This window comes from Meriones unguiculatus, chromosome 7 (assembly GCF_030254825.1).
Source record: "Meriones unguiculatus strain TT.TT164.6M chromosome 7, Bangor_MerUng_6.1, whole genome shotgun sequence".
Classification (NCBI taxonomy): domain Eukaryota; kingdom Metazoa; phylum Chordata; class Mammalia; order Rodentia; family Muridae; genus Meriones; species Meriones unguiculatus.
Window position 1 is genome coordinate 32,723,283 of NC_083355.1, and position 14,198 is coordinate 32,737,480.

At 49.0% G+C, this 14,198-nt stretch overlaps 1 protein-coding gene across 1 annotated transcript; it reads left to right on the plus strand.

Moving 5' to 3' along the window:
• Window positions 1-4,226: 4,226 nt before the first annotated feature.
• Window positions 4,227-12,139, plus strand: Dynll2 (dynein light chain LC8-type 2). The gene is made up of 3 exons (XM_021658137.2): window positions 4,227-4,465; window positions 7,615-7,753; window positions 10,178-12,139. Exons 2-3 carry the CDS (start codon window positions 7,622-7,624, stop codon window positions 10,313-10,315), a joined length of 270 nt encoding a protein of 89 aa, XP_021513812.1. The 5' UTR covers window positions 4,227-4,465; window positions 7,615-7,621; the 3' UTR covers window positions 10,316-12,139.
• Window positions 12,140-14,198: the final 2,059 nt, after the last annotated feature.

A 14,198-nucleotide genomic window follows, 5' to 3' on the forward strand; every position in this document is an offset into this window, starting at 1 on the left:
ACATGTGACACCTATCAGCAAGAAACGATCATATTAGACAAACCTAATGGTGATGAGCCCTGGGAGTCACAGAGCACAGGATATGGGCACACAATCTCCTGTTGATATCCAGGGAAGGCTTCAAGTAAGCTTGAAGGAAGAAAAGCTAGGAAGGAAAGCTACAAGTCTCAGGGCGTAAAGAACCATTTGAACAGAGGTGTGGCAGCTGCATGTGGGAAATGCAGGCAGCTGAGGTGTTAGAGGAACAGCAGGCTCAGATGGGAGGTGTGGGGAGGAAGGCCTGGCAGAGAGGTGTGTGTAGAAGGCAGAAGCTCTGTTATGGAGCAGAGCAAAGGCTTTATTCTGAACAGGGGAAGGATGTCTGCATTGTTAGTGGATTCCTGCTATGGAGCAGACTTTTGGGGGTCGAACGACCCTTTCACAGGGGTCCCATATCAGATATCCTGTATATCAGATGTATATATTATGATAAATAACAGTATTGAAATTATAGTTCTGAAGTGTCAACAAAAATACTTTTATGGTCGGGGGTCACCACAACAGGAGGAACTGAATTAAAGGGTCACAGCAGTAGGATGTTGAGAACCACTGAGCTAGAATAAGAGAGCCAAGAATGAGGCAGGGAACTAAGAAATGATGAATAGCAGGCTGGGTTCGGGGCATTTATAATGACTAGAAAAACATCCCTGTGAGTAGTGATGAATATTTGCTGGGTTTAAGAGGGAGATACAAGTCCAGGGAGGCTTCCTGGTTTTTGGCTTGTACATGTGGCTTTGAGTGGAGATAAGAACTCCAGGGAAGGGAAACAAAGCTGATGACGGCTAATGTTTATTCATCAGCTACATGGATCAGACATTTGGGCCAAGAGTTTTCATGCATTTTCCTCCTTACCTTTATAAAGAAGATATTAAAGTTTGTGATCTGAATAGCATAGCCAAATCTGCACACAGCACAGCTTTTGAATTGTGGAAAGAAGTTAGAATCAAAGGCATCCACTCCTGGACCAAATGCTGCTAAGCATCAGGTGGTGTGTGTGTGTATGTGTGAGTGTATATGTATGTATGTGGACTCTGAAGGGCCTGTGTAGAGAAATCTGGGGATGAGAAGAGTGCCCAGAGTCCAGGCCATAGTTAAAAGCTATGGATATGGGTGAAACTTGTAAGTTGAGGGATGATCTGAGAGGCCTTCAAGTCGAAACAGACAGAGGGTAAGAGGTCCACAACAAGACAAAATCAGCCCCTTCTGTTTTAAGTCAGAAGATGTGACCGACAGCAACAAACAAACAAAACAAATAAAAAAAAAACACAAAAAAAACCCAGGCAATTTCAAACAGCTGTGTCAAATAGACATCCACCAAATTAGGTCACTATATTAATTATCATAGTTACAATGCTGCAGAGTAATTATTTTAGGTGGTAGGCATTTTGCATAAGTAGCATTAATTAGTATAGGACAAGTTTCTTGAACTCTGTTCCTGGAGATATTAATGTTTGGAATTAACAAAGGGCTTCGGAGCTGGGCATTGTGGTGCATACCTTTAAACCCAACACTTGGAAGGCAGGAGGAGAGAGAGAGAGATCATTGTAAATTTCAGCTCAACCTAGTCTATATAGTGAGTTCCAGGACAACCAGAGCTACATAGTGAGACCCTGTCTTTAAAAAGAAAGAAGGAAAGAAAGAAAGAAAGAAGAAAGAGAAAAGAAAGAAAGAGAAAAAGAAACAAGACGTTGGAGGGGGCTGGAGAGCTAAGAGCACTGGTTGTTCTTTCAAAGGACCTTGGTTCAATTCCCGGCACCCACATGGCATCTTACATCTATATCTAACTCCACTTCCAGGGATCCGACATGCTCTTTCTGGCCTCTTTGGAGATCAGGCACACATGTGTTGCACAGACATACATACAGACAAAACACTCACATATATAGAATAATAATAGATAATATTATTAAATAATATAATATAATAATATTATAATAATAGATAATATTATTAAATAAAAAACATAGATAATAATAGGAAAAGAAATTTAAAGGACTCGATGGTTAGATAAGTTTAACAAATGCTGGTATGATCTAGGCAGAGAGCCAAGTCCCACTAACTTTTATCTCACTGTCAGCTTGGCTCTGTAGCCTAATGGCTAAGGTGGTAAGCGCTTGGAACAACCTGAGCTTGAATCTTGCAAGAAGACAAGGTGGGTGACTTTAGGCAAACCACTGACATACACTAAAAACTGCTCATCCAGAGGGGGACAGTAATCCATTCACTTCAAATACAGTGGAGTGTGGTAGAGCAGAAAGTATCACATCTGAAACACTTAGAACCTGGCACAGAGTACAGGCGCCAAAAAGGTTAATTATTATCTATAAACCATACACTATTTGGGGGGCAAACTCAAGGGCTTGAGCCCGCTGGGCAAGCATGGACTCTGCCACTGAGCCGCAACGCCAACCTCGAACCGCAGTATTTTAATAAGTCTCATACACTTGCGAGGAATTGCGTGTCCTTGGGCAGTGGACATCCCCTTTCAACTTTACGTCACAGCTGTGACCTTCAGATGTTGGAAGGTATTAGCTCTCTCTCTCTCCACCTAAGAGTTCCTTCCGTAAAAGCCCTGGGTGGATGACCCATGCTCTAGCCCCTTCCCTCATGGGCCCCACCCCTCATTCATTAACATAGGCTGACATCAGAATACCCTGGGAATGAAGGGAAACCCTGGGCCCTGCCTGGTTGAGTCCTTAACTGAAGAGCTCTGGAATGCAGAAGCCTGAGAGGACCATTTTCTAAGTTTTGCTGGACACATAGTGAACACTAAATTATGATACTTCCAAGCAGGGCAGGTTAAGGCCACAGCTAGTCTGACTTCTCACTCACGGTTTAGGTCAGGGAAGAGAAAAAAATGGGCACAGTTGCTATGCCAGGTGATACCCTAATCTCCACTGAGGTCAGAATGTCTGATCTCTCACTGAAGACTTTACAGAGAGCCTTTGTGAATGAAAGTTTAGGAAGAAAAACAGACATTTTCTGGGTGTCTTTTCTGGATTGGAGCACCATGAACAACATTTTTGAGAACACCCCCCCCCCCCCCCACACACACAGTGTCTACTGCCTGAGCTTTAAAACCTATCCAAGTGTAGTCCAAGGAAACCGACCTGGCAAGGGGTGTTTATCTATGCTCTGTCTACATTTTTTGTTTTTCAAGTTTTTGTTTTTCTCTTTGTAGCCCTTGTGGTCCCGGAACTCTCCCTGTAGACCAGGCTGGCCTCAAAGATCTGGCTGTCTCTGCCTCACGAGTGCTGGGATTAAAGGAGCACGCCGGTGCAGTCACCGCCATCACCCAGCACATTCTGTGTACATTTCAGGGCTACGGATGAAGTTTTTAAAACGCCGCACGGCTCATACCTATAAGCGTTCCTTTCAGTCCCCTTTGGTCCTGTTTAACTGGACAGGTGGGGTCGACTGACCTCTCACTTCTATCCTCAGAGAACCCAAGGGCCGCAAACCCTAGAGGCTGTCTGTCCGTTCTTTTTGAAGATAGTGGTTAGGGCCCCAGCTATGGGTAGGGAGAATGGCCTCAGATTCGTAAACAAAGGATGAGCTGGAAGCAAAAAGAGACCTTTCCAGAATGTGAGGGCAGGGGGTCCCTTGAGGACCACTGATGCCTCTACTTCATCATGGGGCTTGGCTGTTCCTCTTACAAGTGTTGCCAGCCATGTTGCCAGCTATGTGGCCCGCAGAGGGAAATGGCGTCCGGCATTGTCCTCTGTCCCTGGTGATTTTTAATCCCCTCCCCTGCCTATTCCCAAAGTTAAAGGACCTGGAGCCCTTCTCTGCTGAATCCTTAGTCTCCATCTCTCCACTCTTCCCTTCTTGGAAGTGGGGTCTCACCCCTCTCTCTTTTCCTTTCAGGGCCTACTCTTTTAATACCTCCCCAGCCTGGCCTCTCCAGGCCTGGGCAGAGAGGGGGGTCTGCATTCTCCTTTTCTCCTCCTCCTCCTAAGGCCCCAGCTCCCTCCCCCCACCTTCTCCAGCTCCCCTTCCCCACCCCCTCCTCCGCCCCGAGGCATTGTGGGAGGAAACAAGATGTGGAGCGAGAGCGGCGCGGGGAGAAGCCCGCAGTGCGGGGCCGGGCGGGCGCAGCCAATGGGGAGCGCGGACGGCGGCGCGCGCGGCAGGGGGGCGGGGGCGGGGCTCTATTTCAGGGCTGCGCGTCGGCCGCGCTCAGCGGCGGACGGCGAGACACCGGCGGGAGCGGGCGGTCGGCCTGGGTGGCGCGAGGCGGAGCGCGGGCGGCTCGGAGGGCGGACGGCAGCGCGTGCGCTCGGCCCTGGGCTGCGGGAGCAAGGGGAACACCGCGGCGGCGGCGGCTGCTGCTGCAGGACGAGCCCGGGGGACACCGCCCCTGCCCGCGCTCTGCTTCAGCCCAGCGCTGCTCCCCAGGGGCCTGTGCGGACTCGCCTGCGTGACGGTGAGCGGGGGCCCGGGGAGAGCCCTCGCCCTGCTCGGCCCGGGCTCCGGAGACCCTCGAGTGGCGGCAGGAGGCCCTTCGGCCCCCGGGGAGGGAGCCCGCCCGCGGTGCGCGGAGGCCCCTGGGGTCCGGGCCGGCCGGGCGGGTGGAGAGGGCTCGGGCATGACGCGGCTCCTCCCGCCGCCGCCGCCACAGTCCGGGGCGTCCTTTCTGCAGCGAGGTCGCCCGGTCACTCCGGCGCGGCTCCAGGCCCGGCGGGGGAGGGCGGAGGACCGGCCTGTGGACGCGGCGGGGAGGCGGATGCTTTCTCATTCCCCAAGTGCTGCCCCTTGGTGCCCCTTCCCTGCTCTCTGGAGGAAGAGATGGGTGTGTGTGTATGGGGGAGGGGGTACGGCCCCCTCGGAAATCCGAAACCAGGCGGTAACGCTTGTACGGGTTAAGGAATGGTGCAGGGCGGTCCGGGTCATTTGGAGGCTTAGGGCTTTATTTATTTATTTATTTTGTCGCAAGACGGGGGTGCAGAGGACGAGAACTGTCCTGGAGTGCTCCTTTTGCGGGAGCTCCTGGCTCGTGACTCAGGAAGCTGGCCTGGGGCCCTTGGGCCATCCTTTTATCTGGAGGCCCAGCTCACCTCCCCCACCCCATGGAAGGAAAGGATAGCTGGGCATCTAGCTCCCTATCCTTTTCTCGTTGGCACCTTGGATAGGGCTTGCTGAGGCTGGGCCTCACCTTTCTGCGACGCCTGAGGGGCCAGGGGTGAATCGTGGCATTGTAGTCACAAGACCAGCATTATGTAATCGCAGGCTCTCTCTCGGAGAGTAAAGTAGCTTTTAATTACTGTGACAGAGTTGATCCTTTGGACTTTGGGGATGAGGCAGTGAAGCAGGTGAGCTTTTTTTTTTTTTTTTTTTTGGCAAAATGGTGCCAATTTCATACTTCGTTGTCTGTAGCCAGGCTCCACCCCCAACCTCTGGATTTGTAAACAGTGCCCCCTTCTGAGTGGTAAGCTGGAATAGGCCACCAGGTGACATTGTATTTTCTTCCCTTCTAGAAAGGTCTCGCCACAGCAGCCTTTTTCTTTGCGCACACCTCCTGGAGATTGCCCCGTTTCTCTCATTCCAGTTTTTAAACGTGATTGTTTGCCCAAGGTCATAGACCTAGTCAGCCTTGAACAGACATCTCTTGACCTTTTCTTCACCATAGACTCCCCGAGCCTCCAAATTTTCTCTGGGGTAGTGGGGTAGAGCCTTCTGAGCTAAACACTAGCCGGCGTCTCTGAAGTGTAGACGCCTTGCTTCATTTGATCGTGTCAGGCCAAGGTGCGTTGGCTGCAGTTAAGGGCAGCCCTGCCTGGAATCCGTCATGTAGACATTGTGTGTGTGCATTTGACAGTCTCTGTGGGTAGTGTAGGTAGCCCGTGTCAGACGCAGTGGGGGTAGCATCTTTTTCCGTAGGGTTGGGTCACAACTGGTGGTGCTTTTGGAGTTGAGGTGAGGCGACTCGGTACTGCTGTGTGTGATGAGAGCCGTCAAGGACAGGGGCAGGATTTTGTAGCTCATTTCTTTTATTGTAAAGTAGCTCCTGTAACTATAGGCTGCCAGGGTTCCATGATGGGTCAACCTCAGAAGTCTGGTTGCTTGCCGGATGGTGAATGCCACGGCCCAGGAAGCACGGCTATGAAACAAGGATGTAATATCAACAACCTCCTTAGTTCTCATATGTCAGTGTATTAGACCTCCTCTATCTCCAGGTTTTTCCTCTCCTGTGTTTTTACTGCTTGAAACAGGGTCTCATTGTAGGTGAGGTTGGCTTGGAATGCCTGCTATTCCTACCTCTTCTTCCCAAGCGTTAGACATTCAGGTGTGAACCACTGTTTTTATTCATTAAAAAAACCCAGTTTTTATTAAGGGAAAGTGCTCAGCTCTCTCAAGATATTTCTCCCAAGTTTTCACTTCATTAATGCTTTTTGAATGAATAAAAATAATTGTTACACGAGGAAGCAAAAATTCAGAGAAAGGACAAATTGTTGGAGCCCTGACTAAAATCTAGAGTTGACATTTTATTGCACTTTGACTATTGAACACTGTATTGAGGAGAGTGGGAAAGCAGGATTGGCTGGGATGACATTTGACAGCCTCTCTAGAGGTATTTAAGAGGTCTTTATTTGCCACCAGGCCTTATGAAGTACCCCCCCCCCTTTTTTTTAAATCAAAGTGGAGTTGGCCTTTTTTTCTGTGAGGGGACAGTGAATATTTTAGGCCTTGTGGTCAGAACAGTCGCTGGTAGTCATCTCTGCTATTGTAATGTGTAACTTTGATTTATAAAAACAGGTGGTGGTTGAAGCTGGCCGTCCAGGCTCTCCTCGTTTGCAGATGCTCTCCTATCACCTTAGTTAATTCTTAAAGAACTTCCAGTTGAGAGCTGACCTCGTTGCTAAAATGGAAGTAATCGATACAGAAAGGCCAGGTGCCTTGCCGAGACCACAGAGGTTCAGTCAGGACCAGAAACAGGGGATACTGATTCTTAGCAGGTGTTTCCTGCTGTGAGACCAGTGGTTTATAATAGTCCTTAGATCACATACTTTATCTGTTCTGGTGTTAGCTTCTGGTTAATTCTTAGGATAACACTTCCTTTTATTTACAGATGGTGACATAAGAACACAGATTAAATTAACTTGCTGTGAGAGATAGATGATGCATTGTTGTGTCACTGCGGCTCTCGGGTGTATAAAATAAGTAGCTATTAGGAGTTTAAGAAATCTCAACTTACATGGATTTTTAAAATATGAATCCTAACCTCTACATTTTTTTTTTAACTTGCCCTTTATTTCCAAGAGGTAGGGACCATATTTCTGCTAAAATCTTGTAAGCATACTTTTTTTTGAGACAAGGGTTTTACTGTGTAGTCCTGTCTAGCCTGGAACTCCCCTTGTAGACCAGTCTGTCCTTGAACTGAGAGCTCCAATGACCTCTGCCTCCCAGATGCTGGGATTTAAGGCTTGTGCCACCTTGCCCAGCATAACCCTCCTCTTGCTGTCTCTTGTCTGTTTCATACACTCCCGCCTTCCAGCCTCTATCCCTGAGGCTCATAGCTTAGTCTGGTGCCCACATTGAGAAGTTGTCAGCTTTCCTTTTGTGCTTCTCCTGCAGTGTCACGATGTCTGACCGAAAGGCAGTGATCAAGAACGCAGACATGTCTGAGGACATGCAACAGGATGCCGTTGACTGCGCCACACAGGCCATGGAGAAGTACAACATAGAGAAGGACATTGCTGCCTATATCAAGAAGGTAAGCCAGGAGTGTGAGGACTGACCACTGAGCTCCATTGGGCGGGGCTAGGGTGGGAGTGGGGTCACAGTTTCTTAGAGAACAGGTGTAGCCCCTTCAGACAAAACCCTGCAAACCTGTGAAGCAGCTGAATTTTGGAGTGATTGAGTTGCCAAAGCAGTCACCTTAATGATTCTTGATGAGGCTCTGCTGAAGTTAGTTTACAGATAGTTAGGTCCCTGCGAGGCATGTGGGGGAAGGGCAAGACTATGAGAGCAACTTGGGAACTAAGATTACCAGCCTGATTGAGAACTATTCAGTATTCACAATTAAAGACTAAAGAATTTGAATGAGTGCTTTATGATCCTGAACAGATTTTCAGGGAACTTCATTTACAGTGGTGTAGCCCTTGTGATCCTCTTGATATGGAGCATTTACATTTCCCTAAAAAAGGATGTGGATTCTGCATATTTCACAATATTTTTATTTTTTAAAAAAGTAACCTTACGTATATGGGTATTTCGCCTATATATGTCTCTGCACCACATGCATGCCTGGTACCTGTGCAGGCGAGAAGAGGTCATTAGACTTTCTGGGACTGGAGTTACAGATGGTTTTGAACTGCTACGTGGTGCTAGAAGTTGAACCCAGGTCCCTGGAAGAGCAGCAAGTCCTCTTCACTGCTGAGCCAACTCCAACAATCCCCTCCCTACGTTCTTAAAAGAATGAGCTCGGATATTTAATCCCTTGCTTTCTCTAGGGACTGCTAGGGAATGAGAAGAAAAATCAGTACATGTTCAATACAGGTATAATTTTCCTTAAATAGTTTTAAGTCTGTGGTTGATTGACTTATATAGATGTACAACTTGCAGATGTAGAGGATTGACTAAATTTTATAAAAATAGTTCAGTGGTAGAGTTTAGTGATTGAAAAGTTCCTAAACGGGGCTGGTGCGATGAATCGGTGGGCAAGGGTGGCTGCTGCCCAGCCTGATGGTAGAAGGGGAGAATCGACTCCAGCAGGTTGTCCTCTGACTTGCACATGTGTGCTATGGCACACTCACCATTCCCAAATAAATAACATTTAAAAGAAAATCCCAGATGAATGCATGAGTGGAAATGGTTAACACCAAGGAGGCAGTTGGAACAAGAGCATGGGTCCCTGGTTTCCAGTCAAGACCCACAGCTTTATGTTTTGTGCTTTTACTTTATATCTTTATTTTTATTGTATGACTGTTTGCCTTTGTGTATGTCGTGTGTGTGCTCGGTCCCTGTGGAGGTCAGAAAAGTGCATCAGATCCTTTGGAGTAGGAGTTACTAGGTGGCTGTGAGCAGCTGTGGGTCCTGGGGTTGAACCAGGCCCTCCGCAAGAGTAGCCAGTGCTGTCCATCCCTCCAGCCCCCCAGGCCATGTTTAAACTAGAGGCCCAGGCCCAGTCGTTGCTCATCTAAGCACCGGCATTTTCAGCAGAGGATGTGTAAGAGTGGCGGCATAGTAGTAAGATGGGCCCTGTGGGGTCTCCAGTTTCCCAGAGCCGTTTCCTACCCTTGAGGGGTAGGATCAGACAAGTCATGAGAATCCCCTCTATGAGCTGGGTACAAGAGTCAGTGCTGCATGATTGGCTTTGCCAGTCCACCCAGGCAGAGAACGTAGACTCATAGTCTCAGAATGAGAGGAATCCTTGTGAGCGATGATGGCTCTCCTCTACGCAGAGTCTAGAGTCAGGACTCAGGCTGCATTCACCTTCCTTTGTTCCTCAGTGCCTCCAGTAATTGTGTGGAAGGGGTGCTTTCAGGAAGTTAGGGAGTGCTGTGCATCCTGTGCACAAGAGCTGTGAGGCAGCGCTGATGTGCCTACCGTGGAGCAAAGGCTACTGTCCTTTCAGTTTGTGAAGGATACAGCTAGAACTGAGCTGTAGGGTGCTAGGGAACTGTTTGACGGCTTGGATGGTTTTATAGAGTGGGGGAATTGGTGCACATACCACTCTTGGTGCTATACAACTGCCCAGTGGTGCTTCAACACTTAGTCTCCATTTGTTCTCGTGTCTAGTGCTGGTTTAGTCATGTGTGAGGCAGTGGTGGCCAGGCCCCACTCGCTATGCTGTATGACATCTTGGTTTCTCTTATTATCTTGAATCATAGGGTGGGCAGGTCTGGGTGTGGGCTAACTAGAGGATGGAGAGATGATCAGGGTGTAGAGTGCTAGCGGCTTGGCAGAGAGGAATAATGGAGCCTTTGTGGTATCCATTATTGATGAGGGTAGGAGTGCTGTTGCCAGCGTTAGAACCTGAGCTTCTGAGGCCCTGGGCTGGGGTGGCACGGTTGGAGGTTGGGATACTGGACACAACTAAATGTGTGTGCTAGAATTGTTGGGAGTGACTCCCATTCTCACTTCTTCTCCAATAACTGTAACTACCTTTCTTTCCTTCCCTTTTATTCTTTTTTAGGAATTTGACAAGAAATATAACCCTACCTGGCATTGTATCGTGGGCCGAAATTTTGGCAGCTATGTCACACACGAGACAAAGCACTTCATCTATTTTTACTTGGGTCAAGTTGCAATCCTCCTCTTCAAGTCAGGCTAGGTGGCCAAGGTGAAGGCTAGGTGGCGGCGGCAGCGATGGCAAGCAGGCGGCGTTGCTGGGACTGTTTTGCACTGGGGCCAGCATCAGGAAGTCCTCTCCAATGGCTGTGCTACTGCATGGACTGTATACTCGATTTCATGTGTGTGTCGCAGTAAACAAAAACCAAACTTCTTTCTGTTTAGTTGCCTGGGGAAGAAGGCTGCTTTATGTTTATTTTTTTTTAAGACTTTAAAAATATTTTTTTGGTTGTACTGCACTAGGAAATCTCTCCCACCCCTTCTTTTTCTCTTTCTCTCCCTAGATAAAATAGAAGGCCCTCAGCAAACCCAAAAGACTAGGAGGGCTGAGGAATAGAAGTAGGTCTTGAGGTGGAAGTAAAACTGCAGCTGCCTTTCCAGTGGTGGGTGCTGCTCTAGGAGGGCTGGGGCCTATGAGGACAGGTTAGGGTTGGCAAGGAGAGGGATAGGAAGGTAGGTGGGGGGCTGCTCTAGTACCAGGGAGAATAGTCCACTGAACTGTGACTTGGGGCAGGGGTGGGTGGGTATGGTCTTAAGGGGCCCTGAGATGTGTTTGTGGTGTGGGAGTGGGGAGCAGACTCGTCCTGCCGTCTTCGTCAAGATTTCTAAGTAAGGGCTGTGTCTTCGTGGGTTACTCTCCTTTATTCCAACCAGAGGTCATGTTGTAGGACACTGGGAGTAGGACTAGCTTGACTTCCCTTTACATTCTTCTGTCTGCTCCCTGCTTAGCCCTGTTTTTTCTCATTCCTCAATTCTCTTAGAGCAGCCCCTGTTGTTGGCTGGCAAGGGAATTCCTGGTGACTGTAGTTCCTTAGTTAGGTCTTAGCAATCAAACCAAATCAATGTCCCCCTCGATTCTTCTTTGTGTGTGTCTGTGTTTGTCTGTGTGCGTGTGTGGGGTTGGGTTTGGGGTAGAAGGGGAGGGAAGGGGCAGGATAAGTGGAATCTTCAGGGTGTATGGGGAGGTAGGGGGCACAGTTAGTTCTAAGTGGGCTTTTATGTGACCTGTTGTGGGGTGAGGATGGGTTGGTGTCACACCATCCCCCTCCCCTCAGTCATCTAGCTTACATGCTCTGCTTTGCCCTATGGCTGTTCCCTAGAAAAGTTTTGGAAGGTCATCCAGGACAAGATGGCCACCTGTCATCTGCCCTGGAGTTGGATCGGGGGGCAGGGCCAACTTGTGGCTGGTCGCAGCCTCTAGTGGGAAGTGAGAATTGGAAGTAATGAGGGCAGGTAGGGGCTCCTTGGAACAGGTCTGATGTGCAGTAATGAGGCGCTGGGAGTCGGAGGAGATTCCAGAGAAGGGTGCAAGGGAAACCTGTTGGTGAAGCGATTGGGGTGGGTGGGGGTTGTCATTGCCAATTGAGCTGCTGATTCTTCCGAATCACATTTGGAACTCATGTAGGGTTGACACTGTAAGGGGTGGGGAAATCTAGCTTTTTTTTTTCCCCAGCCCATTCTTGGGGATGGGGGGAAGGCAGGAGAACACACCTTCCTCCTAGGCCCTTAGTGTGTATTGAGCTTTTGTTTTTCTTCAGTGCTGGCAGGGGAGGGTGGGAACTGGTGGTGACTGAGTTCCCTGTTCAAACCTTTCATTGGGTACAAGATTGAATGTTTGATTTTAGGTTTTATTTTTCTTATGAATGTCTAGATCTGTGTTTCTCCCTGCCCTCCAAGACTCTGGCCAGTTGGAAGTGTCTAGTTTTGTTCATCTCTCATTTCTGGTGCAGGGACTAAGACCCTGCCACATCTATGCTCTGCATCCACGCCTCTTTTGGACATTAAAGGTCGATTGATGCACTTCTGAGCTGTTGGGGTTTCTTTGGGGATGAAGGGTTGGTTGACCTGGTGCTGTTGGTATCACACAGTGGGTGGAGCGGGTGGTGTTTCCTAGGGTAAAGTACAATGGGAGTGTGTTATCAGTGAGTATTGGAAGTAAGCAGAGCTTGAGATGCGAGGGTGGTGGGCAGGGTCTTGCGGGGAAGGCCGTGGGACAGTGAAGGTACCAGTTAACAGACTGCAGACCCCACCTCATTGCTGTCCTTGCTGGGTAGTAATTGAAAGGGCTGGAGCCTTGTGCCAGGACAAGGCCTTAGTTGACATTTCAGCTGTGATGCTGGGACTGTAGGGTCCAAGGTTACCTGCTTCTGCTCCAGTTGTCACGCCTGTGACACATTCTTGCCCAGGTAAGTCTAGTTTCGATCTGCAGGATTCCTGGAGACCAGGCTCATCTTGTGGTGACATAGAAGGGAATGATAAATTGGGGTCACATGGGACTGTAGAAAGACAAGAACTGGAGTTCTTGCAGAAGAAACAGCCACCCGAGGCTGTGACTAGGTGGGATACAGAAAGGGGGGACATCTGTTGTTTTTCAATCAGGGGCTACCTCTGAGAAGGGTCTGGGGGGGTCAGTCTCCCTCCCCCTGGAGGACAAGTAAGAGCATTGGGAATGAATGGAGGGTAGCCAGTGAGACTGATGGTGGATAGCAGTTGGCCACTGTAGTGTTGCTGTCAGTCTCCCTATCCTGAGCCCCAGTGAACTCTAGGCCCAAGGTGCAGCTGTTGTCTTTGCTCAAATATCAGACACCTGGACCTGCAGAACTGTGTCGTGTGTCCCCCCCCCCCCCCGTTGACCCCTTTCATTCTGCATGATCTGCCCACATCCTCCACTGCTTTCATCTTGGAGCATAACTGCCCATCTGCAGCAAGTGCTAGAAAAGTGTTTCCTGGCCAGACAGAAAGCATAACACCAGTCTAGGCAGCTGCCTTGATGGGTATCACCTGGCCTTTTGGAAGAATCTTGGAGGGCCAGCAAGCCTTAGACCATCTTGTTTGCCAGCTCTTTGAGAGGAATAAGATGCACTTTATTTTTAAAACCTTGCTTTCATGTTGCTTGAGCCCTCAAGAGCAGCCCTTAGTCAAATGATTTTGGGAAGAGCAAACTGAATTGTCCTAAACCCATTCAGCTGGTGCACTGCCAAAGCTCCAGCTTAACTGGCGAGGGTGTTGGGTTCTCGCTGGTATACCTTAAGGTTTAGGCCTAACCCTAAATTAGGTAATGAACCTTCGCTCCACTGTTTTTTCAGTTGCTCTGCTTGAGCAAGGGCAGGAAGGATGAAACATTTCCCTTCCCTCACCCATTGTCCCAAGGATTGAGCTGGCTCCTTTGTAAGGCTTAGGTCTTAAGGGAGAGAGAGGCCCCTCACCTAGTTCTGGTCTCTTAGGTCTCCCCTGAACTAAATATACTCATCCTCTTCACTAAACAATCAGGTGTGCCTGTTTCTGATGTACAGGAGCTCGGTGTTCACACCAGTAGGCACAGACGACCACGGATGGCTGCTGTGTTAATGCAGAAGAGGCCTCCTGAAAGGTTGATTGCCCGTTTCCTGTTTAAATACATGTCTGTCTTGGTGGGGGTTTTTAGAGAGGTCCAACATGGAAAAGCAGTGTTGTGGGGAGAATATGTGAAGTTGTCTTAGCTCCAGCCCCTGTCCACCCTGCATGTGAGCAAGTTGTTCGGCTTTTCTGAACCTTCATCTGTGCACGAAGAAACACCTCTTTCCTCACGTGTGGCTCTTAGGATTCAGTGGCACATGTCCGTGCTTTGAGTTGGGAGGATGGTTGAAATGAAAATAACTGCCTAATACAGTCCGAGGAGACAGGATTTTGGGGGAAGTCAAGATCATTTTCACATGTTGCACCAGCCTTTTCCCTCTCCACATTTGTATCTATAAAGAGGAAGTCCAGGACCGGAAGCGTACATGCCTAAGGCCGCGTGGACACTAGGACAAATGAGATGTAAACTTAGGCTCCTGACTTCCAGCACGGTTTGAGGTAGCAGGAGGGACTGGGCTGTCACTGGGCCT